This window comes from Dromiciops gliroides, chromosome 5, assembly GCF_019393635.1.
Source record: "Dromiciops gliroides isolate mDroGli1 chromosome 5, mDroGli1.pri, whole genome shotgun sequence".
Taxonomy (NCBI): Eukaryota; Metazoa; Chordata; class Mammalia; order Microbiotheria; family Microbiotheriidae; genus Dromiciops; species Dromiciops gliroides.
In genome coordinates, this window is record NC_057865.1 from 65550394 (window position 1) to 65576839 (window position 26446).

The window sequence follows — 26446 nt, forward strand, 5'->3', positions numbered from 1 at the left end:
TCTGTAAAATGAGCTGGAGGAGGAAATGGCAAACCACTCCAGTGTCTTTGCCAAGAAAATACAAATGGGGTCACGAAGAGTCGTACATGACTGAAAATGACTGAACAACAAGAATAAAAACAAGGGGGTTGGAATATATCTATCTCTTCATCTACATATCATTCCTTCCAACTCCAAATTTGTGAACCTGTGAACAAACAGAAGAAAGACTTCTGTGGCAGATGGCTCATAAACTGAACTTAAAGGAAGCCCAGATACTAAGTGGTGGAGATATGGAGGGAATACATTCCAAGTATAGGAGGTAGCCTGAGCAAAGAAACAGGCAGAAAGAGTAGATGGAATGCCCAGTGGGGATGAAAGGGAAGTGGGTAAGGGAGTTTGGCTAGAACCGAAAGTGTATAAAGGGGACTGATATGAAATATGAGGGAAAGAAGGTTGTAGCAAAACTGGGAACAGTTTTAAATGCCAATCAGGAGTCTGTATACTATCCTTGGAGCAGGATGAAAGACATTTCATTTATTGATATTTGTATTTTATTTATTTATTCATGTATTTGTTCACTTATTCACTTTATTATTGTTCACTTATTATTCATCTATGTATTTACATCTATTTATTTCTGTATTTATTAATTTGTTCATTTACTCATTTATTTATTCATTCATCCATTTGTTTAGCTTTGCTGCTAGATGTTTAACAAAGAGGCCTCACCTGACAAGCTTTTAAGTTTAATTTGCATTATTAACATTTCCTCCTTCACTTCCTTAAGTCTAGGCAATCCACAAAATGATAGATCAAGCCCTGATTTGCAGTTCCCTAATTTCGGAGGTGTAAATGCTCATACTGAAAATTGAACAATTGAAACTTGCCCTCCAGTTTAAGCTGGTATCAGCAGACCTCAGCATGGAAGCAATAGTGAGCCACGAAAGTTTCTTCCATAGACTTATACTTTAGAAAGATGATTTTGGCAACTACATGTAGGGATGGGCTAAAGAGAGTAGAGATTCATCTCAGGGAGAACAATTAGGAGTCTTTCCACAGGTCAAGCACTCAGTAATGAAGGACTTTAGGGTTACCTCTTGTTGGGTGGCAAGAAAGGGAGATTAAGGCATATCTCTCAGTGTTCTGAACTTCTACGGCTACCCCATTTTCTAAATGTCTCAGTCTCATTCTCCTCTCTGAAGGTTTGTTGTTGTTGTTTTGTTTTTTGGTCAACATTCTTTCTCAGATCTCCCTCTTATTCCCACCCTGAAACTCATTTTCATTTCTGTGTACAATTTCAAAATATCCCCATTTGTGGACACCCAAGTATAGAAGACAATAAAAAACCCAGTAGTAGAAAAACGATTTACTCATTCTTTCCAGTAACCATATCCTTTCCTGAGTCTCTGAATTGGTGAGATCATCATCACCACCACCACCACCACCACCACCATCATAGCCATGTAGTACTCAAAGGGTATATTTGCAAAGCACTTTACATATCTTATCCTTCTTTGGTCCTCACTACAACCCCATTTTACAGGTGAGGTAATTGATGTAAAGAGTTTAAGTGAGTTCCCAATGTCCTCACACATCTGAGGCAAGATTTGAATCCAGGTCTCCCTGATAGGTCCAGCCCTCTATCCATTATATAATTTAACTACCTTTCTTTTCCCCTCCCATTCAATGAAAAGCACACAGAACACCTTGCAGTCCTTAAATGCCAACAATAGTGTATTATTCTGTGTTATAGTTATTCGTGTTCACGTCATCTCCCTCTACTGGACATTAAGTTGAATGAAGGCAGGAATTATATTTCCCTCAGGACTTTGTATAGAATTCTTCATGGAATAGTAAATGTTTTTTAAACAGGACTGAATTGCATATAAATGTTCTTCACTAAGTTACAGGAAAATGGGAACTCTGTGTGTGCTTCACAAGTCAATTCCATGTTCTCCTTGCTCTGGTCTTGAAAGGGGGGGGGCATAATGTGATGAAAGCTGCAATGCCAACTTAATTCAGTGCTTTTCCATGAATCCTCTCTAAAAGACAAGTCTCCATTTAACACACGCTCACTGTTTCCCAACCTGGTATGCCCCCAAAAGAAAATAGTGTTCATGTGATGATTAAGGAACAGAAATTAACATTTATCCCAAAGCTGTCAAGATTTTTGGCAGTTATTAATTTTATTAAAATGATTACATATGGCAAAACAAGGAACAGCGGTAATAACGTTTCTCTACAATATAAATTATGACTTTGATTTTCAGCTGTTGGCTCAGCGTTGTTCTAGATTCTTCTTTTAAAAGGAAATGTTGGGGGGAGAGAAGAAGCATTTGCATTTCCAGAAAATGTTAAGCAGCAAAAGGAAAAATAAATTAAAGATAATTACAGTAGGAAATAATGCCAAGTATTCGTTAATTGTAAAATGGACTTAACGTGTTTACGGACCAATCTCCACACTTCGGCGATTAAAAAACAAAAAACAACAACCAAAAACACATGTTCAACAATGGCTTATCTTCTACACTTATATCCAAAAACTAATTTACTGCTGCTAAATTAAAAAAAAAAAAAGATGACAGTGCTGAATGATCAGTAATTCCAATGAAAACACTCCGCATACCTTGAACTGAAATGTTTGTCAAAACAAAAACAAAGTATCGTCACGAAATACTTAATGCCTGAATAACTTATGATAGATAGTATGAACAAGAGTGAAGTATTTGTCGTTAGTTTTCAGCTACCCGTTCATATCATGGCAAAATTCTGGATGTAAAGTTATCAAAAAAGCATCGTGGAACTCTACCTACCTAAAAACCACAAAACACATACTCCATTTGTTCATACAGTCGTGGTGTATACTTCTTGCGTGGCACTTAAATGTCATTGCAAACAGCAATTTAGAAAAACAAAGTAAAAAATATATATACAAAATATTTTCATATCAAATTATCTTTATCACACACTAAATAACCCCAACCCCCCAAGGCTATATTACAACAAAAAGTGTCCTATAAGTTACAAGATGGATGTTGGGTTTTTTTCTGTCTCTCAAATAATTTAGTACAATGGAGCAGACAAGGTTTTGTAAAAGTATTCTGAAACACAGAGGAGAATTGTACCATTTGGATGCATTATTGGGGTGTTTGTGTGATGTCTCTCTCTCTCTCACACACACATACACACATACATACTATTCCAGTTTTTGGTTTTTTGTTTCTGGTAAGGAACAAAAAAGGTTACAAATAGAAAAAATAAATCCCTATCCCATCCCCCAAATAATCAAACCTTTTTCATCTTCCTGTAATTGGTATACTCTAAGTCATATTCAGAATTTCCACTGTTTATTCAAGTGTTCCCAAGCTGATTAGGATATTATTATTTGACCAAAAAAAAAATATGGTGTTACTCCCCCCACCCTACTTTTGTATTTATTCTTTTCACTCAATGTCAATTTTATTTCACAATATGAGCTGTCATTTCTTTAATGCATGATTTCATATCGGCCCTTAATCTCCTTGGCAAAATGTAATGACCTTTCAATATTTCAGGGACCATATGCTTTTAATTTGCGGGTTGACTTTATTGTGTGTGTGTGTGTGTGTGTGTGTGTGTGTGTTTGGCTGTGCATACACACATCCATACACACAAATATTTATCACACTGTTTTTTGCTCCTTGAAAGGCAGATTATCCATTAGACTCCCTGGTTTCACACAAATCAAACCAACGCTGAGCTACCATACCATAGCTCTAATAAGTGTTTCCATCATGGCAAGAGACTGAGTTCCAAGACAAGCAAAATACAGGACTACAAATTTACTTCTGTACAAAAAAGATTTTTTTTTTGGTTATTTATTTAACGACTTTAAACAGTGTGTAGCAAAGCTCAAGAAAGAAAAAAAAATCCAAAGTAAAATTTCAGCTGGGTGGAGGGAGTTTTCTGGTGAAGGTTGCCACAAGAGACATCTACTGAACATGGTGCATAGTTTAATCTCTTAAATTAATTTGGACACACTGTTTCTTAAATATACACATTATGTGGAGTATTGCACTTTTCAAGGAAGTGAGTTATGGGGGTAGTGGATAACGTACTGCATAGACAAGCAAGAAACATGCACAACAACCTTAATGCCACTCTGAAAGATACATTGGACCATACTTAATACTGTGGAATATTTTTTTAAAGGTGGACATTTCCTTTAGGCTGAACAGATCTGTAAGTTTTCAAAACGTGAAATACTGAATACATTTCAAGGGCGTTCAGCAGTTAGGGTTTCAGCCCTGGAATGGTCAGGCCCATCTGGAATAATACATAGACTAATAAGCTTATGGCATTGTTATTTTGAGGCATAGCTATTCTGCTATGCCCACGTTATAGCTTATTTTTGGAAAGCAAGGCACTTATTGTAATAGCAATGCAGACATTTTATGCATAGTTTGAGTAACATAAAATAAGTTAATATTTTGATAAAAACTGATTTTTTATAATTTATATGTCTTTTATAGAAGCAACTGGACAATTTATTTCATATAATTAAAAAAAAGAATACCAAAAAGTCTGAAGGGAGTAACTGCTTTACTGACCATGTCGGGGAGGGAACGGTTTTCGCGCTTGCTCCAGGTTTCGGGGTCTCTCTTTACAGAAATACAAATGACGTGAGGAATGTTCATCGGATCCCACGGGCAACAAGCGCTTAAAATTGTTGGGCTAGTGGCACTTTGACAGTCTTGACCTCTGATATATGTGATGATTTCTGAATGATGCAGCTTGTGGTGCCCTGCAGTTTGTCTTTTCCCTGTGCCAGATTAGTTAAGGCCATAGCTGCATTGATCTCCTTCCAGTAGGTTTCATCTTTACTTGCTCCCTTTCTGTTAGCTGCGCTAGAGTTAAGCAAAACAAAACAGAAAGTCTTTAAGTGTCACGTGGCCACAATACCCAGCTCTCCCAAGTTAATCATCAACTATAGCCTTGGGGGGGGGGGGGAGATACTCGAGAATAGATTCCTCACCTGTCACACTTATTGGATCCATTTTCCAGAGTGTCTGAAAAAGAAAAGAAAAAATCAGTTATTTTCCTTAAAACAAAACAAAACAAAGGGTAAAGTGCTGGAAATGATCGATGGTGCTTCATAAAGATAAGATTATCAAAATTTCTTTGCAAAGATGCCAAGACTTAAGTGCCACCAAACAGAAGGATATGTAGAATCATAGAGAACTTACAGATAATTCTGTTTGATTCGGCAAGCATTTTTAAAGTACCTACTATGTGCAAGGGACTCTACTGGGTACTGGGCTACAAAGACAAAAATGAAATTGACCCTGCTCTCCAGGGGCTTCCATTCTGAAAGAGGGAAAGAACAGGGATGCCGATAAGTAGACATAACAAACGTACAAACCAGACACAAAGCAGGTTTATTTTGTATATTTACAATATGTGGATGAATTTGAGGTTTAATTGGCTGTAGTGTCTTTTCAAAGGTTGCCTAAATTAAAGCATGTGCCTGATCCTTTAAGTAGAGGGAGAAGAGTTTTTTAATCCTGACAAATGGCCTTGCCCACTTAGAGCTAGATACAATAATTTTGATACATTCATTTGTTCTTGCCTCAGCAAATGGTACTTCTGATTAGTACTCGGGCCACTACTGGGAATTTTAAAGTCTAGATAGCTAATCGAAAGACTGGATAAATCCCCAATAGGCTTCTCTCCTCCAGAGTTCTCTCTGTATGTTTGTTTTTGTTTTTGTTTTTCTTTGGTGAGGCAATTGGGGTTAAGTGACTTGCCCAGGGTCACACAGCTAGTAAGTGTTAAGTGTCTGAGGCCGGATTTGAACTCAGGTACTCCTGAATCCAGGGCTGGTGCTTTATCCACTGTGCTACCTAGCTGCCTACTCTCTGTATCTTCGAATGACAGTCAAGGTACATATAAGGAATGGACAGTTTCTATGGTTTTGAACAGCAGTAATATCACAGATTGAGCCTTACCCTGAGATTGAGTTTTACCCTGAGAATTCTGCAGCCCAGACCTTTGATTTTATTCCTGCTGGCCAGGTCCTGAAGATCCTTAATGTTGGAACTAGTTATAGAGAGCTCATCTCCTGACAAAAGGAGCACAAACCAGACTCTAATTTACTCCCATAACCATTCTGGCAGGTTTCTTTGTGTGACTGTGAAAAAGGCTCATATAGGAAGAATGAAAGGAAATGAATTCCAAAGGCCAGTCAAGTCATTTGGTTAAAAAGAAAAAAAAAACAACCAAACAAGTTTACAAGTAAAAGATGGAGACCATATAAATTAGAATACAGTTTTTCTTATTTATTTGTTTTTGTTTTTGTTTTATTTTTTTAGTGAGGCAAAGTAAGTGTCAAGTGTCTGAGGTCAGATTTGAACTCAGGTCCTCCTGACTCCAGGGCCGATGCTCTATCCACTGTGCCACCTAGCTGCCCCCAGTTTTTCTTAAAAAAAAAAGACATGAGTTCAAATTCAACCTCAGATACTTACTAGCTGTGTGACCCTGGGCAAGTCAATTAGCCCCAATTGCCTCCAAAAAAAAGTTGTAGAAATGGGTCAAAAGAAAGCACAGAATAACACAACCCTTAAACTGTAAACTAACATCAATACAACTATTGGTCCTTTTAACATGTGAGCTGTATCCAAATAGCTGAATGTTTCCCAACATTACTGTGAAATGGAACTAAATGACCTGAATGAACGAACTAGAAAACAAAAAGAAGTTATAGCTGTAGGGTAGGAAAGCTCCCAAGTTTTTCTCAGAGAAGCCAACAGAGGAGCTGATGGGGTCACCTCTCTCATGCAGCCCCGATTAAGACACATTTCATGGTCATCTTGACTTCTAGTTCTAAAGATGAGCATGATGAGAGCGGCAGTTCATGCACTCCCTATTCCCAGCAAGGATTGGGAGGCAGAGACATCTGATGATGAACTTGACAAGACTCTAAGTTACTACACCCCCCTTGTTATCTGATGACTTCAGTACAAAAGCAGAAAAAAACAGTAAAAACTATGATGGAAAATGTAGCTTCTGATAGAAAAATAAAAGAGGACAAATCCTTGCAGACTACCCCAGCATCTCAGAACTGCATATCATGAACACTTTAAGTCAACAAGTGCTTGTTTTGCACCATCCACCATAAAGACAACTAGGCACAGTGGATAGAGCCTATCTAAAGTCAAGCTGTAGGACCCTGAAACAAGAAACTTAACCCTTTGGTTACCCATGCAACTTTCCTTGTTTTTCTCCAAGGCTCAGTTCCCATACTACCTTCTATCAGAAGCCATTTCTCTTCCTTTTAGTTGCTAGCATCCTCCTTACCAAAACTACCTTGTGTGCATTATGGCATATAACTTATATGAGTATGTTGCCTTCCCATTAGAATCTAAGCTCTTTGAGGACAGGGACAGTTTTACTTTTGTCTTTGTATCCCCAGCAATTGGCACAGTGCTTGACACACAGTAAATGCCAAATAACTGATTTTTGATTGGTTTAAATAGTAGATGAAGTACTCATCTACACTGGCATATGGAATTTCTTCAATGAGTGTTACTTATATCAAGGCAATCTACATGTCTGGTCCAAGAGAAGCATTCAAGTTACTTGTGAGGGTACTTGAGATGAAGATAAAAATGCAAATCTCTGCCCTCAGGGAATTTATATTCTGCTGGTTGGGTGAGGATGTATAAAGACCAGTTAATACCAAGTATAATTTGGGACATTGATGGAGTTGGTCATGAAAGGATCATGCAGGAGGTAGCCTTTGAGATGAACTTGATGAGAGAGAGGAATGTCAAGAGTTGAAGGTAAGAAATAAGAGCATCCCGGGTACTGGAAAAGAAAAAGTTTGTGCAAAGAAACACAGCCAGTTTATGTCTGGACAGGGCACTGAATTTGTTGTCAGAATGACACGAGTTTGCATCTGGCTTGAGACACTTACTAGCTATGGAACCTCATCAGTAAAATGAGGACTTGGACTCAGTGGCCTCTAAAGCCTCTTTGAGATCTAAATCTGTGATCCAGGAAATGGAACATCGTGTTTGGAGAAAAACAAGCAAGCCAAGAGCTTTATTAACTCATTTGAAAATAGTTTAACTAAATGGCTTTTTAAAAATCCTTGTCATTGAGGCATGGTTTTAGAACCTGTACTAGTATCCCCATGATGTGGAGGGATAATTGTATTTTATTTTTTCCAACCTAAACCAACCTAACCATAGAGATAACTCTTCTTCTTTCTTCCTCTTCCTCTTCTTCCTCTTCCTCCTCCTCCTCCTCCTCCTCCTTCTTCCAAAGCAATTCCTTTGAAATCTGGAGCCTTGGATTCAAATCCCAACTCAACCAATTACTCAATGGTTGATACTGGGCAAGCCATTAAACCCTCAACCTCAATTTCATCTATACAATAAGGGAGATTAGACTAGATGAGCTCCCATTTTCCTTCCAGATCTAATCCTATTAAAAAATTTAAAATCCAGTTAGTAAATTAAAAGATTGGACGGAGTTCATGCCTTTTCTTTGTTCTTTCACACACCTGCCATATAATCTGAACTGTTTATTCACCTCGGTTATAATGCAGCTGGCACATTAGAACATCTTGGGTTCTGGGCAAAAATTCCAGAAATTGTTTATAACCATATGCTTTATAAATGGTAAAAATTATGACAGCTTTGTTCCTCTGGCAATGCAATGGCAATTGGGGCAATCTTTAAAACTTGGGAACAAAGAAATCATGATGGCTGGCAGGGATTTATTCTTTTACTCATACTCAAGCTTGTTGACCACTGCCTTTTCTGACTTCTTCAGTGAAGACAAGAACCCAAATATCTGATTAAGACATCTCAAGATGAATATGATCTTAGTCAAGTAGGACTGCTTATGGGTGAAAAGGTTTTGGTTGGAGTGAGTGTCACATAGAAATGCCACATGCCCTGGCTCCTTGGAGGGTTCTGATGGTGTTATGCAAGAAAATTCCTTAGGAATTAGCAGAATCTTCGAGCAGGTCAGCAGTCAATTCCTCAGACTATCTCCTGGGGAGTCTTCCATCTCTGAAACCCCAAACTTTTGCAAGGGTTCTCTGAGTGGTAGCTGTTTCTGCTCTCACTGATAACTGAGAATTTTATCAATCTTCTTTGGAGTGAAAACTTTTATTCACAGTGCACACTAGAAAGCCTTAATTCTCTGCAAAGTCACAGTGTTTCTTATAGTCACTTGCAAGAGATTATTCTTGCTGTAGAACCATTATTTGTTCAACCCTCCTAAGGAACAATGGGGTCAAGGTGTTACCAGGACACGAAGCCAGGCAAGGGCTCTGTCCAGCTGGCTGTATGCCAGCAGCATTAGCCATTTCACAGAGAAGAGGAAGAAAACGAGCTGGGCTTTGGCTTAACTTTGCCCACAAACTAACTGCAGCATCTCAGTTGCCAAAGTGAAGCAACGGATTTATGGAGATATTTATTCACTGGAAAGACTTGGCAAAAGAGAAATAAGTTCCATGAAGCTTGAATAACGTTAGGGAAATAACAAAACATTTTTTTTAAAAAAAAGACTGTGTAACCGATGCCATGGTTTGCAAATGAAACATTCTCACATGCACAAAAGGGGACCAGGATCTGGTTTCACATCCCCTACCTGACTGATTGAGTGGAGAACAGGCATCTTACTGATGACAGTAGGGGGATATGGAGCTAGCTGTCAGTGGGGTGCTGTGCCACAGTGATCAGGAGGTCCATAAGTGAATGTCGATAGAGTAGGAAGCCAGAACTTGTAATCTACCACGTGGGGCCAGTTAATGCTTCCCTTTAGGATGGACGATGAGTGGCTGCATTCTGAGGACACACTCTAACACCTGGGTCCCCTAAGCAGTCCTCATGGCTGCATCCTTAAATTTGTTCCATTGAAAAGCAAGTCGGCTGGATCCTATGTCAAAACTATTAAAAAATGTTTTTTTCCTGCTGTATTTGTTGTTGTTATTCATCCTTTGGTTTTTAATTTTATTTTTAATTTATGGAATAAAACAAGTATATGTGTATGTATATATAAACATACACTATATCATATTTGTGTCCGTATGTCTATCTTGTATCTAATCTATCTCTGCTCTATTTTAAAGCCTGGTGCTTTTAGAAGGACCGTTGACAGGTAAAAAACATCCCTAAATCCTTTGGAATGTTTCTCAGTGCCTTACACACAGTAGGTGTCCTGTTGATGGAAGTGAACAGAATAAGCACTTCTTGACTTCCCTTGTACAAGGCACCGTCCAAACCACAGAAGTCAGTGTTCTGCTCTCGAAGTAGAACACAGTGGATGTCTCGGCATGGGCTTGTAGTTCCCTTTCCAGTAAGAAAATAAAAGGCTTTGTAAGGAGGAATGAATAGAGGAAACATCTCCCTTCTGTGTCAATAGTCAGTTGCTAAAAACCAAGGTCCTGACAACAAAGTTCAGGCTCAAAAGTCTCAAACAGAACAAGGCTCTAGAGACAGCTGACTTGGGCTACTTTGGGGGGGAGGTCCCTGTGTCAAAGGGGCTCTGGGTTCACAAAGAAACTGGAGTTAGGGGGGCATCCTGTCCCTTCTGCTGTTGTTGGTGTATTTCCCAGTGTTGCCAGACAATCATGCATCCAAGGGGAATCTCCTGGGGACATAGTATAATCTAATTTTCAAAGACCTGGCAAAAGTCATAGATGGCAAACAGGGGGCCCTTCAGGAATGAAACATTGTGCTCTTGTAGGAAAGCAAGGGATAAGAGAACTGGGAGGATGAAGAGTTTTGCTATTTGTTATTTTAACATAAAATCTAAGGAAATGTCCTACTTCTTCTAGGGCACAGGCAGCCTTTGAGGGGAGGGGGATCAACAAACCCACCCTTCTCATTTTAAATTCAATTTGTTGTTGTTATTCAGTCATTTTTGGTCAAACCTGACAGACGACTGAACAACAACAAAAATAGATTTTTCTAGTCTTAAAAATTTGATCAAGAGAGCTTTAAAAAATTGTTTCTTTTTTGTTGTTGTTGTTGTTTTTTGTACCCCGAGCATAGTGACTGGAGAGTTGTTGTTCATTTGTGCGTGACTCTTTGTAACTCCATTTGGCGTTTTCTTGGCAAAGATCCTAGAGTGGTTTGCTATTTTCTTCTGCAGCTCATTTACAGATGAGAAAACTGAGGCAAAAGAGGTTAAGTGACTTGCCCAGGGTCACACAGCTAGTGTCTGAGACCAGACTTGAACTCAGGAAGATGAATCTTCTTGACTCCAGGCCCAGCACTCTTTCTACTGTACCATTTAGCAGCCCTTAAATGCCCTTCAGTTTTCTTAGAGAATTTTCCCTCCCATCATTTCTCCAAGCTGCTAAACTCTCTTGTCCTAATCTATTTCACATTCCTTTTGTTCTGTAAAAAGTCCATATGCCAATTCAATTCAACAAATATTTATTAAATGGTCTACTAGTGCCTAGTGTCCTAGGCACTAAAGATAAGCTAAAAGTCCCTTACATTGCCTAGCACTTTGGTCAATGAAGACAAAATGGCAGTGCATCTGTTGTTCCCACTGTTATCACCACCTAGAGCCTGTCCCCAGAAGGCAGGTAGTCTTACCTGAATCTCTCCTCCCCCAGAAGTACATTGAGTTAACCAGACTTTCAGGGCACTGTTGGGAAGTGGGGAAATCAGGCCTCAAGCCTCCCCGATTCCTAGCTGATCTGCAGGGGCAGTTAATCAGTATGCGCATAATTGAGAGTTGACTGTCCTACATTCAGCTCCCTTGTATCTCCCCTTTGGCAAGCTCCTCAGCTCAGCCTCTCCAAAAAACTTCACTTAAAATGCCTTTCAAGTTCTAGTGATCCCCAAATCAACTGCACTGTCAATTACTATAAAAATAATTAGTTGGCTGGAGTCATTTAGCAAACCAGCCAAGGGAGAGTGTTTCAAGACTAAAAAAAAAAAATTTAAAAATAAAAGGCGGGGGTGGGGATGGGGATGGGGGAAGCAAGTTGGGTTGGGTAGTTAGAGAAATCTTGGATGTCGAGAAACCCAAATCATGATGAAACTGTTAAAGTGGTAATAGATATCCTTAGGCTAGACATGTTCCTCACAAAGTCAAAGAGGGAATTGAGGTTGTTACCCCAAATCATCTAGATCAAATACCACTCTGCACATGGAGGCATAGCTTCTAGGGCTCAGTGTCACATATCTCTTTTCAGTGAATGAAATTCATAAACGCCCTAATTCTGGGCAACATCCTGAAAGTGGCATTTATATTCATAGGGAGAGACAAAAATATGGCTCACCCGGCAGAGTATTTCTCTGTGGTTTCTCTCATTTAAAAGTTTCAAGGTCAGGATTTTTTTTTTAAACCAATCTAACCATGGAGACCAAGAATAGATAATAATATGGATAATCCTCAATTATCTATATTGTAGGAGGACTGCAGAGGTATAGATAATTTTTTAAGAGTGCATAATCTCCAGATCTTATGATGGAGGGGTTGGGGTGAGGGTGGGGGACAAGGGCCATCTAAGGAGCATATCATTTAGGGGACAATGGGGAAAAAGGAGTGAAAAATGGATCTGGAAAACAGCTCTGTAGCCAATGAGGCCACTCAGAACCAGTTCATTGATGAAGAATATCCCTTCACTAATTAGAAACCACAGGAGTTGACAGTTTTTAGGGTAGCTTTTGAAAAAAATAAATTGGGGGTGCTGGTTAAAATAAGAGATGGTGGGAAAAGTTCTGAACTTTGGAGTCAGGGAGTTTGAATTCCAACTGTGAGAGGTGGATGGTGGTGTAACCCTAGGCAAGTCACAACCTGAGACTTGGTTTTCATATCAGTAAAAGAGGGCTGATAATATTTGTACTATACCTACACTTCATGGCTCATTGCAGGGAAATCATTTTGTAAAACTTGAAGGGGTAGGGCCCAGACCTGTTATTTCACTGATACAAAGAAATGCCTACTGAAGAAAATCCCCATAACAAGGTACTTAGGGACTGTCTCTGCAATTTGGTATTAGAGTTGCCTAGAGTAATGGCTAATTATGTCATTTGTCCAGGTGAGACAGCCAGTACTTATTAGAGCTGACCTTGAACCTAGGTCTTCTTGCCTTCAAGGCTAGTTCTAGCTACACTACCACACTTCCTTGAAGTTCTATAACAATGTAAACTCTTAGAATGGTTATAATCAATCACATGACAAGACCTCCAGACATTCCTTCCCTAGGCCCCTAGACACTCTGTCCATTCTTGGGTTGCCAAAGTCATTTTTCCACTTTCAGAGAGATAGAAAATGATTTGGCTCTAATGACACTCTGGATGCTCTGATGATCAGAGATCTCCTGGGAGCTGTGGTTAATTTCAAGGTTTATTTGGCCATTGCATCAGCTCAGGGTAGGTGACAAAGCATGAAAAAAAATAAAATGGAACCAACTCACAGCCTGAGGAGCAAGGTGTGAGAATAGCCCTGTGAAAATGCTGAAATGTTGGTTTTCTCCCAATTTTCATTGTTTGGTCCACATTTAATTCCCACTCCTCCACCCACTCCCAATATTGATGCTTAGCTCCTATTGCTTCTCCATCAATAGACTGTGTCTCGATAACAGCTGCGAATGGTTCCAAGAACCATTTTGACTATAAAGTCCAGAAGAATCATATTTCTTGGTGGCTTTAAAAACAGAGACCAATTTATGTGGACTAAATGTTCCATGACTTTATGGGTCTTGCCCAAAGACCCAACCCAAGCTAATGTTGGCAATGGAGAGGAACAACATGCAAATTCACAAGCAGGGATTTCTCTTTAGATCTCTATTGTAGAAGATAATCCAATAGAAAGAAAGCTTATCCAGAGCAGGGGCTGGTTCTTTCTTTCCCCAACACCCAGTCCAGTGTTTGATATGCAGCAGTTGCTTAATAAGGGCTCACTGATTGATTTGTTAGTTTAAGGACACTGCAAGCTTTGATTACTGGTGTAAGTAGCTGTGCTGAAAAATATCACATTATAAATTTAAGTACATTACCATTCATTCATTCAACAAATATTTAATGAGCACCTACTATACGTGTTTAGAGCTTAGTAAGCACTAATAAATGCTTGTTGACTTGACATGTCTTGACAAAGACAAAACAAAAGCAATCTCTGGCCTTAGTAAGGGACCTTCTGTAATCCTTGGTGGGAGGGGGGGCAGGCAGTTCATCCACAGATAAGCTGAGGCTCTTAATAATGTTGAAACACCCTATTTAAAGTAAAAGAAGAGTAACACCGACCTCTTTATACTTCTGCTAACTGATCTTCCTGCTATGGAAATTAGTTAGTATTATTATTACTACTGCTAGCTAGCATTTACATAGCATTTGAAGGTTTGCAAAGTGCTTTGTATATGTTATTTTATTTTATCCTCACAATAACTCTGGGAGGTAGGTGCTATTATTACCCCCATTTTACAGAAAACTGAAGCCCAGAGATTAAGTGGCTTGACCCCAAAGTGTTTGAAGCTGGATTGGAACCTGGGTCTTGCTGGCTCCAACTTCAGCAACCCTCTACACGGCCACATCTAGTGGCCTCAATTATTTGTACAAGGCTTTGTGCTATTGAAGGAGGAAGAAATGAATACAATTTGAGGACGTGTTGGCATCCAGTTCAGGCCTCCATATTCCTTGGCTCTAATTATCAAGAAACTGGTTATTTAAAAAACAAAAGCCTCTCATGTAGTCATCTGTTTGTCCGACCAGACATCAATTCAATAGATACTTATTAAATGCCTACTCTGGTGTACGGTGCGTGCCTGTGCCCAAAGAGGGCCTGTGTTCTGGTTTAAAACCTGACTTCTTTCATACACAAGGAAGGTGAATGGTAATAGTTTTATAAAAAACGATTTCCTTGTGCTTTATTAGCCGTCTGGTCAGTAAAGATTCCGCAAAGCCTTTTTTTTTCTTTTCCATCCCCAAGAGTTGTGTTTCTGAAATATCAAGGCACTTGTCCAAATCTCAGCCTGGGACTGTAAATCAGTTTCCTTAAGCTTTCCTTGACTTTTAAAGAGATGTGATATTTTAAAGGAGACACAATCTTCCTATAATCACTGTACTACCCTGGGTGTATTTTTGCTTGGTAGCTATTCTCTAGGTGTAGCCAACATGTCCCCCCCTTGAGGAAACTTGTTGAGGAAACATAGTGACTTATTCTCCTCCATCCCAAAACACCTTATGAACCAAAGAGAGAATAACTAAGTCACTATGTCAATGGGACTTAGCCCCAAAGGAGGGAAACCCAAAAAGCATCTCTGGGCATGGGGGTTTGTACATAATGGGATAGGGAAAGGGCCTTCAATTTCACTGGGAAGAAGAACCCTCAGGTAAGGCAACTCTCTCAAACAGTGTAAGTTGGTACCTTCTCTGCAGCTTAGTCTTAGAGTGCCTAGAAGATTGCCAGGGGAATTGACTTGACTAAGGTCCTATAGTAAGTAGATGTAAGAGACTAGGCTTGAATACAGGTCTTCTTGGCTGTAATGGCTACCATTATATTGTCTCTAGCATCCAATAGGCATTCAGGAAATATGTTCTGAATGAATGAATGAATGAATGACATGACATGACATGAATGGAGTCTGTTCAATACCAAACTATCTCCCAGATGAGACAACTACAATGGCATCTCTGACTCCATCAGTGCTATTGATTACAGATACAGTGTTAGAACTTGAAGCTGGTCTTTGAAGGCCTGCTAAGTAAAACCAAGTAAAAAGGGAAATCCTCCTACTTCACCTTGGTTGGTTGAGACTGTTTATATTGGTTTAGTGTTTCTTTGCAAGGCAACCAGCTCAAGTTATTCATCCTGGGGCCTTAAAAACCAGTGGCCTCCAACACTTTTCAGCATTTGAACCAAGAAACCATTTGCTTTCCAAAAATTAAGCCAGTATTTCCTCCAGCCATGACTTCTACCATCTGGCCAGAGATTTCTCTCTTTCCTGCTACCTTCTCATGTGGGCTGGCCCCACATTATAACTAATGATCTCCAGCTGCACCAGCTCCCGAAGGCCTTCAGCTGCCATTAGGGTCCTCCTAACCCTTGCATGTATAATAATAAAAAGATCAGAAAAGAAAAGAGCTCTCTCCTTCCTTGATTGGACACCGGAGCAATGTCCTCCTCTCTCATTCACCATCCCCATTGGGAAGGAGATGGGGTAGCTCAACCCAAAGGGTTTCAGGCCTGGGGACAGGTTAATTTCTCTAAGAAATGTAGCCCACACTCCATTTGCCTGAGGGGAGACCCACTTAAAAAAAACAAAACAAAAAAACCCCAAAACACAACGCAAAGCAAAACGGCAGTTTGCTTTTCTCTCTGTCAATTAGGAGGGGATTACAGCTTCCAGAGCTAGTCCTTATTATGTGTGACATAAGAGCCCCTGGCTTCTGAGCTCAGCATCAATTTCCATTTGTGTCTTTGTTCTATTCTGATCTCATCAGTCTGGGCTGACAGAAGGACGTGCAGGAAATGGGATTTGTAACTTGAAAACTTATTTTCTATATAAATAAAGCTCCACCCAACTAAAATGTCTCACCATCCATTCATTTTATCAGCTTTAACTTTTTAATATGTAGTATTCTTTTCCCCAATATACTTTTATTTATTTCATTAAAATTTCCCAATTACATGTAAAAAATTTTTAATGTTCATTTTTTAAAATGTTGAATTCCAAATTCTCTGCCTCCTATCCCTACACCCCCTTGAGGAGGCAATTAGATATCAATTATACAATATTATTCTTGATATTGAACTCTTTCATATATAGTCACTTCTACTTACCTTGATCCTAAGTGATCTATAAAAGGCTCTATTTGAATCCATTTTTCTCCCTTTCCCCTATTTTCCACACCCTTCCTTCCCCTCCCCCCCCCATTCCAATATTTCTACTAAGATTAGTGTGTGGTCTCTGTTTAGGAAATTGCAGCTGAGTGACCAGGAAGGGGGTCTGGAAATGTTGATCATTTTTGGTTCTAGTCAAGCAGTGTTGTTAACTCCTTGGGTGGTCCCAAACAAGGCATACATTAATCTCACCTTTCTTTCCCCCATCTGTATAATGGGACTGCAAAACAGCTACTGTATAAATGAATGGCACATAGCACTTCAAGGAGAAAGATGCTCAGTGCAAAATATTTTAATTCCTAGTTGCTTTCTAGTAGCCTGATTAGCTTAGCAAAGCCCATCTGCCTGGATTAATGGATTAAGTGTGCAGAATCTATTATCTTCAAGGATGACATAGCTCTTCTGATGCTGATCTGTTTTCCCAAGCCAAAGAACCATAACATGCCAAGACAAAGCCCTGGAACCACATTAAAGAGAGCATCTATTAGCTTTAAGTGTCTGATGGGTTTTCGTTACTTCATTTTCTCAGGAGGAATATTTCAGACGTTACCCCAAAAACTTAAGCCATGGAAGCTGATTTTCCAGCCAAGGCTTCAGAAAATGACCTCCTGGGGAATGAGTAACCTATGCGAGTATGTGTGTGTGTGTGCGTGTGTGTGTGTGTGTGTGTGTGCATGTGGGGTGTGTTGTGTGTGTGTTGCAATGGGTAGCTTAATATGAGCACTAGATTTCACTGGCAACCCTGACCTGCTTCTTTTGCAAAGTGTATCTTTAGCCATAAGTTACTCTGACTCTGTCCTGAGCCTAGATCCCATTCCTTCTCTCCCCCGCCCCCACCCCAACTCAATCTGGATATTCATAGTTCCCCTGGGCTCAGGAACAAGGACTAAAATGGAAAGTCAGTGGATCTTCCACTGAGGTCAACTTTATTCTTAGTACCTTATGGAGACTGGACTAGTCTGTTAACATAGGCTGTTGCAGCTTTAGCTGGCCCGACTTGTTTTTAGTAAACAGACAGCTGTATGGTGTTAGGCTGCAGAGAGCTAACACTTCTTTCTTCAGCACCAAAGGACTAGTCCAGAGAAAAAAAAAATATGTATTTATAATAATCTAGAAATTGGCTGCCAAAGGCCTGGCTCTTACGCATCCTTTCCAGCCCTTCCAGTGTCTCTGAAAACCATTGCAAAAAGGGCTCTGCCTTTGATATATGAACCACACTGTATCTTTGAATTGGCTGACACTGCTACCTTGCATTTCAACATTCCACAAATGACTGTCTTCAGAAGTGACACTCTAGAATCTCAGTGCTGGACCTGTCTGCCTGCATTACTACTGGGAGTGACATTAGAAAAAAAAAAAGGTGCTGCTGCTGCTAATTCCAAACTTGGCATGCTCACAGCTGTTTAGGATATGTGGAGAATACTGGTGAATACTCCACTCACAGCCCATCTGTGATATTTACTAATGGAAAAAGTCCAGATTGTAGAGATAAGAGGTGGAACATTACCTGCCAACTCAGAGCCCATCTTACAGATACATCTTCTCATACACTCAACTCTACTTGTCAAGTTTAAAAATTACAGTTGTTTTCATATATTATTAAGTTGAAGGATATCTTAAATTTTCTGCTTTTAGCTTACCACCAAACTAATTAAGGTCTAAACTGAGGAAGGAGTGGAGGAGGTGAGAGGGAAATAAATTAAAATTGGGTATAATTTCTGCTGATTTGGTATGGACAGGAATTCTCTCTCTCTCTCTCTCTCTCTCTCTCTCTCTCTCTCTCTCTCTCTCTCTCTCTCTCTCTCTCTCCCTCCCTCCCTCCCTCCCTCCCTCGTATCCCTAGCACGGTGCCTGGAAATTTTCGGTAGAGATATTGGAGTGGTTTGCCATTTCCTTCTCCAGCTCATTTTACAGATGAGGAAACTGAAACAAATAGGGTTGAGTGACTTGCCTAAGGTCACACAGTAATTGTCTGAGGCTAAATTTGAATGCAGGAAGTGAGTCTTCCTGACCCTAAGCCCAGTGTCCTATCCACTGCTCCACCTCACTTTCTCACCTGGAGAGCAGTATATGACTAATAACTCTTGGATTGATTAATAGGTGCTTAATGAGCATAGCCTGGCTTTCCAACCTTATTATGTTACTCTCCCTCAACCTTATTATAAGTTTCTCTATGATCCAACCAAAGTGGCTTTCCCGTGCTTCCTCATGCCTGACACTATCTCTGGTCACTGTGCTACCCTGGCTAGTCATCTTCTAGGCATGAATCATACTTTCACCTCTGCATCTTAGAATTCCCATTTTTCTTCAAAGCTTAGCCCAGCAGCTACCTTCTGTGAGAAAATAATGAGTTTTGGGGCTCCTAGAGGCTCCCCCCTCCACTCGAGGGCCTAACTCCAGAGCCTTGCCTGACTTTTTTAAGGCCAGTCCAGAGTCAGTCAAGTTGGACCGAAGACTCTGAATACAGACAATAGAGATTAAAACCACACCTACCTGAAAGCCTTTCACTCCAGAGGGTCTGTCCTCTGGACTCTGACCTCAGCATGTACTACCCATAGACCACCCTCAAGTCCAGTAAACCAATATATTTGAATGATGCTAGCCAATTAGCTTTGAGCAGTGTGGAAGGGCCGCCTCTCCTCTGGACCCGCAGGAAGCTCTCTTGGCCTTGGGACTTGGAGGGAGCAGCCACATGGCCTTGCTCTCTCTTTACTAATATTTACTATGCTTTAATAAATGCTTAATGCCCCAAACTGGTGCAATAGCCTCTAATTTATAAGTACCACTATATTAGAAACCCCAGATAAATTCCCTAAAACTTGAGACAGAGATAGGCACCCCCAAATAATTTCAAACGACACACATCTATGGGAAGACTTTGCTGATATCTAGCTGATATTTGCTAGTATCTTTTCCCCTTTAATTATGAGGAGTTTATTTCTTCATATATTTTGTTTTTATGACTCTATACAGACTTTGTTCTCCATTAGAATGTAAGCCTACTGAGAGAAGGTACTATTTCATTTCTGTCTTTCTATTTCCTCCACCTAGCCTGGCAGATAACAGGCACCCAATGAATGCCTATTGACTGCTTTGATGAATTGGATTTTGGAATTTAGCAGGGAGAGGAGGTGGAATTCAAAGAGAAGCAGGCACAAGATGTGATGGAGCAGGACCTCAAGGACAGTTAGCAGGCAGAGCTGCTTGAACTTTCAGATTTTGATGAACAGGACTCCAGGAAGAAATGGAAAATTAGCACTCAAGAGGACACCCCCCCCCTTTGAAATGTATGATGGGAGGCTTGCTGCTTGGTGGCAGAGACCCCAGTCTATACTCCAAACCCAGGAGTGGCTGTGGAGTCTCTAAGAATCATCTGTGTATCCACCAGAATGGGAGAAATGCTAGTAGACACCTATGTCAAAACTGGATCTTTCCTACCAGGGCAAATTTCCTGGCTATAGGGAAGTGCTTTCCACCTCAACACAGTTAAACAAAGTGACAAATAGGTGTCAGGGAATATCACACTGAGATAACCAACATTAGATAATTAGCACTTGACTCTCTAATTCATTTATTCATTCATTTATATAATTTTGTTCATGCAGCAATAAGCATTTGGTGATTGCCTACTGTGGGCAAAGGCACAAATCTGGTTAGTATTTATTTGTTTGTTTATTTATTTTTTTGTTTTGTTTTTGTTTTTGTTTTTTTTTGTGGGGCAATGGGGGTTAAGTGACTTGCCCAGGGTCACCAGCTAGTGTCAAGTGTCTGAGGCTGGATTTGAACTCAGGTACTCCTGAATCCAGGGCCAGTGCTTTATCCACTGCACCACCCAGCTGCCCCTTGTTTGTTTATTTATTTTTAAAGTGAGGCATTTGGGGTTAAGTGACTTGCCCGGGGTCGCACAGCTAGTAAGTGTTAAGTGTCTGAGGCTGGATTTGAACTCAGGTACTCCTGACTCCAGGGCCAGTGCTCTATCCACTGTGCCACCTAGCTGCCCCATGGTTAGTATTTAGAATAGAAGTGAATGTGAGATAAAAGTAGGAAATTAGCTACTTCAGTTTCCCAGTTGGTTCATATGAGAAAATTGCTCGTGTCTCTTGTCAACATTTTATACACCATAATCTAGTTCTTATTATATATTAATTCAAAGAGAAACGAGGGTATGGGAACAGGCTAGGACTACAGTAGAATAAAAGGAGAAGTTGTTAGCTTGACATGTGCTCTGATGACTGAAAAGAAAGGCTAGTATATTGGATGGAGGCAAGTATGCCATAGCCCACACTTCCAGGGGAGTTGAGAGGAAGCATGACTTTTCTTGATTCCAGATTCAACAAGGATACATCTTCCCCAGATCTCTTGTGAAGACATATGAGAGGAAGGGAGGGAGGGAGGGAGGGAGGGAGGGAGAGAGAGAGAGAGAGAGAGAGAGAGAGAGAGAGAGAGAGAGAGAGAGAGAGAGAGAGAGAGAGAGAGAGAGAGAGAAAGTAATGGTGGTAATGCCTTACCTTGGAATCTACCCCTTGCCCACTACTATTATAAGAATTCTTCCATATAATCTTGGACTCCAATAGACCCAACCATAATCAAGTCCATTTTTTTAGATTTTTATCTATGCAATTAGTTCTAAGCCTGCCACAGTACTCCAAACAGAAATAAAAATTTCAGCACAAAATACTGTCCAGAGACCAGTGTCTCTGGCTTTGAAAAAATTTAGTTCAGCTGTGTAATTATCATGAGCAAGCCTGGCCCTGATAGATAAATAAAGCTTTTATTCAATGATGACTATATGCCAGGCACTGTGTATGCTAAGTGCTAGGGATACAAATACAAGCTAGCAAGCTAGCCAAATCCTACCCTCAAGGAGTTTACATTTTAATCAGGAGAGACAATATGTTTAAAAAAAAAAAGTAGAAATGGACAAGTTAGAAGGCAGAGAGGAGGCGGAGGAGAGAGGGAGGGAAGGAGGGAAAGAGAAGGAGGGAGGGAGGAAGGGAGGAAGGGAGGAAGGGAGAGAGACAGACAGACAGACAGACACTAGGTATGAATGAGGTGAAACATGGCTAAGGTCCTTCCTAAAATGGGGGTCCCAAGGAGGGAGTCACCAATGAGGAGAGGAGAGCCTTGAGCTTGAGAGGTAGGACTTTAGTTCTTCCTGGCTTCAAGGTCAGCTGTCTATATCACATTACTTCTTGAGAATTATTATATTAAGAATATAAAAATCGGGCATAAGAAAACTTCTAATGAAAGACACCTCCATTTACCTGTTATTGGTTTATTTGTTCACCACCAGACATTGATTAATCACTTACTGAGTGCAAGGGATTGTACTAAGTATGAGGGATGGTTTGAGGGAGGGGCATATGGATGGTTAGAAAGTACAAAAAGACAAATGGTACCTTCCCTGACCTCAAGGATTTACAGTTTAGTAGAGCAGACAATTCATATGGAAGACAAGGCAAGAAATTCAATAAAAGGCAATATTCTCTGACTTCAAGAACTCACAAAATAGTAAGGCATTCAAGATAACACACAGAGGTGAGAGACTGTGGGTATGGGACAGGACAAATACCATTCAGTGATGGACTGGTCGGTTAGCTTGGCTAGACTGTTTTTCCCCCATTCTTTTTGATTGCTTTTTTGTTCCTGAGATAAGGGGGAAGGAAGGGATATTCTGGAAAGTGAAGGTGATATAAAAACAAAAGATAGCAACCTTTTTATTTTATTTTATTTTTTGAAAAAGAAAACACTTTGATCAGTTGTCATCTAGACATGTATATGGCTCCTCTGAAAAAAATCTTTTTAGAAAAAAACCCATCTATTGTACTTGCAATATTTGTCTTTACTAAAGCCAATTACCATCCAATGTGGCAGGACTAATCTCATTGAGAGAGTAGCAGAATCTCAGGGTTGGAAGGGTCTCCCATGATCATCTAGTCCAATCTATGCCTGACCAAGAATCTCCTTTACTAAATCTCCAGTAAAAGACCATCCAGCCTTTGTCTGAAGATTTCTTCTGTGGAGGAATCTTCTCCTTCCTGAGATGCCACATTTCACTTTTGGATATTTCTAATTGCCTTTTTAGGGGCTGGCATTGGATTTCTTTTTCTTTTTTTCATCTGATTTCTTAAAAAGTAAAGGAAGACAGTTCTCATCCCCCCAATTTTCTACATTACTTCTTAGAAAAACAAGGACTTAAGAATATATATTTTTAAATCAGACGATTTTTGATAGTACTGTTAAGAAGTTTTTCTTCTTACATCAAGCCTTTGTGGTTTCTTCCCTTTGCTTTTATTGGTGTTCTCTTGGGCTAAACATAACGAGGCTTATTCCTTCACATTTCATATACTTGAAGGCAGCTAATTCAGTGACACCCACAAAAAAGAGAAACCTCTGACGTTCAGAAGGAAATCACCATTTTCATTAGAATAAATTGGAACAGACTTCAGAATCATCAAATCGCCCTCCCCTCCCAATCGAAACACTTGTTACAATAATCCACTGTCACAAGATCTGTGTTCTCTGTTTGAAAAATAAACATCGTGGGGCTGCCTCAACATTTCAGACACAGCCGGAGGCCTCTGTGAGAGTCGAAGAGTTTGAGGCTTTATTTTTCCTTTGGGAAAATAAGGTGACAAATAGTAATCCACATGGGTTTATCAAAAACAAATTATCCCAATCTAATAGGTTCCTTCTTGAGTAGGATAACAAGCTTTCGAAATTGGAGTCATTTTTGTGTCTGCTGCCCTTAGCAAAATATTTCATCCAGTTCTGCATAAGGAAAGCAGGTTATTTCATTACACATTTCCATAATAAATGTGTGAGGTTTGACAAAGGGCTTCTTAGCTGTTTTTCATGTGTTACTTCTATAACATCCCTCTGGAGGTGACCCAGAGTTTTATGAACTGAAGAACTTTGATACTTAAGACTAAAAGGGTCTGTGATTTCACCAGTGTGGACACTCCTTCTGTGGATTCAGGTGACAACTCCTCTAACTCAATGGTATGTCTTTGAATTCGCAGAGACTAAAAAATAAGTTAATTACCATGAAGCCATCCTGTGGGAGAACCTTTCCAAATTGAGCTGGTCCTCAGACAAGACACAGAACGCAAGCCTGGACCCAAAAGGGAGAATTATCAGACATAAATCTTTTAACTCTTTCATGACAAGTTACAACAACTAAGCATGATTGGTAATAATTGAGAATTAAATCGCCAAACAGTATTAAAACTGCTTTCACAAGTACCACTTTGAGAAACTATCTCCCTGGTTTACCAATTGTCCTTCCTTCATTATCTTTGAAACTGAGGATTTGTTAAAGACAAATACCTGGACATTTAATATCTCATGTCATTTGGTACAGTCACCAGGGGGAGCCAATGAATGGGCTAAAAAGGGGCAGCGTGAACATTCAACCTTCACAGAAGACGAGGGTCCCTAAGGCTCGTATCTCTTGAAGTACGATGTGATATTTTGACTTTCTCTAGCTTATAGTAAATTGTTCAATACTTCAACAATCTTTACGAGTAGATGACCTTGACTAAATTCCAAGGTGATACAAAATGAAAAGCAGAGCCAATTGTAGGTACCGCTTTGAGAAAAGGGCTGGAACTCATCAGATAGTAATTGAGAAAGTTATTTATTTTGGCAAGACATGGCTCATTACAAGAGACAGTATGCAAGGATGATTCAGGGGTGTGTGCATACGTGTGTGTGTGTGTGTGTGTGTGTGTGTGTGTGTTGGGGGAAAAAGCCCACAGTGAGAATATTGAGGAATTCCACTTATTGTTCTAAGACAGACAAACCAAACCCAGATGACCACTGGCAATGGAGGAGGAAGAATAAGGATAACATACAGATTAGAAATACTGAAAACAAACTCTTGGAGAGCAATTTCATGGAAATTTAGATATAAAGGAAGGGGAGGCTCATGTGACTTCAATATATTTCCATGCCAAGAAATAACAGAGGTTTTGTGAATATCATATGGTTTATAAACAAATAAATAAGACACCTTAAGAATTAAAAAAGGAAATTCCTGGTCCCATATTTTATTTATTAAAAGTTACTTGTTGATTCTAAGAAAGGAGCTGTGCACCTAATTTACTTCTTATAACAACAGTGGTTTCTCCACGGCTCCTTGTCTTTTCTCCCCTGTCCTACACCTTGTGTTGATTTTGAAGACAAATAAATAACATGTTAACAATAAATAACATATGTTGACCAGGATTAAAAAAAATAAACAAAAGGCAAGAAGACAGAACAAGGCCAAAAGAAATTGGGGGGGAGGGAGGGAGGGAAGGAAGGAAAAATGAGAGAGGCTTCAAGAAAAATAAAGTTTGCATAAGCAGCTCAAACCAGATTTTTACCCCCAGACACTTTATCAGCACCCCTGGGACTTTGGGGGTAGAATAGATGCTACATTATGGGCAGTGGTTTTTTAGGATGGAATCCTCCCGTTCCATGCTCCCCACATATCCTCTCTTCATAAAGATGAAGTAGCAATGAGGGATGTGTACTGGTTAAAACCTTGCATGCAAGTGTTGCATTTAAAACCTGGGTGCAGGTTTTCCTCCACATCTCTGCCTGTCTCTTTTCCTTTCTGTCTCCCTCTCTCTCTCTCTGTCTCTGCTGTCTCCATCTCTCTGCCTCTTTGTGTCTGTTTCTCACTGTCTTTTTGTCTGTCTATCCGTCTGTCTGTCTGTTTCTCTCTCACACTCACACACTCGAGTACGAACACACACACATACACACAAACTGTAAATCTGTTACATAGGAAACAAAACTACCATATGTTGTCAGTGACAAAGCTGGGGATTTGCAACCCTCAAGTTCCCCCTTTCCTGCACCTCATTAATTTCTTCTAGGAGCTTCCAAGAGCCCCACCACCGACCCTGGATGGCAATTCCCAGCTATTTCTGTAACCCCTTTGGGCTCAACGTCCAGGTCGGGGTAGAATTTCCCATGAAGAATTGGGAATCCTCTACACCATCAAACGAGCTAGACTCCAGTGCCACTGCCTGGCTATATGGTTCTGTTGTATGTGATTTAGGGGTGTATATACAATTTTGTTCACATTCAATTCATGTCCATTCTCATTATTCCACATTTAGGTATTTAAAAGGCACTGAAGTTCAAATATTTTTAAAAAATGAATCAATAGCCATTACATGATGGGTAACATAGAAGGTGAGATGAGGAGCCCTGCCCAAGGAATCCACATCTTAAATTGGACAGACCATGGAGTTAAAAATCTACCTCTGGGGCAGCTAGGTGTCGCAGTGGATAAAGCACTGGCCCTGGATTCAGGAGGACCTGAGTTCAAAGTCAGCCTCAGACAATTGACACTTACTAGCTGTGTGACCCTGGGCAAGTCACTTAACCTTCACTGCCCTGCAAAAAAAAAAAATCTACCTCTAAGGAAAATGTGATGTCCTTCTCAGGACAAAGCTTTTAGATGCACAAGATAAAGTACTTGGGATCACAGTGGACTTAGACCGGCTGTCCCCAAAGTCTTAGTGTTGTTTTCAGCTTAAGAGCTTTATCACTTCAAGGTTTGCAAAAGGCTTTACATGGGTTATTTCACTTGATCTTCACAGGACCCTAT

At 40.0% G+C, this 26446-nt stretch overlaps 1 protein-coding gene across 6 annotated transcripts in view; it reads right to left on the reverse strand.

The window, feature by feature from the left end:
* Window positions 1-2196: 2196 nt before the first annotated feature.
* Window positions 2197-26446, reverse strand: part of MKX (mohawk homeobox) — a 106266-nt gene continuing 82016 nt past the window's right edge. For all 6 annotated transcript variants that reach the window (XM_043965038.1, XM_043965033.1, XM_043965035.1 and 3 more), the window contains exons 6-7: window positions 4997-5030; window positions 2197-4868 (exon numbers count right to left, since the gene is read on the reverse strand). In XM_043965038.1, the coding sequence (XP_043820973.1) occupies window positions 4682-4868; window positions 4997-5030 (221 nt within the window). In that variant the 3' untranslated portion in view covers window positions 2197-4681. The remainder of the gene's footprint in view (window positions 4869-4996; window positions 5031-26446) is intronic.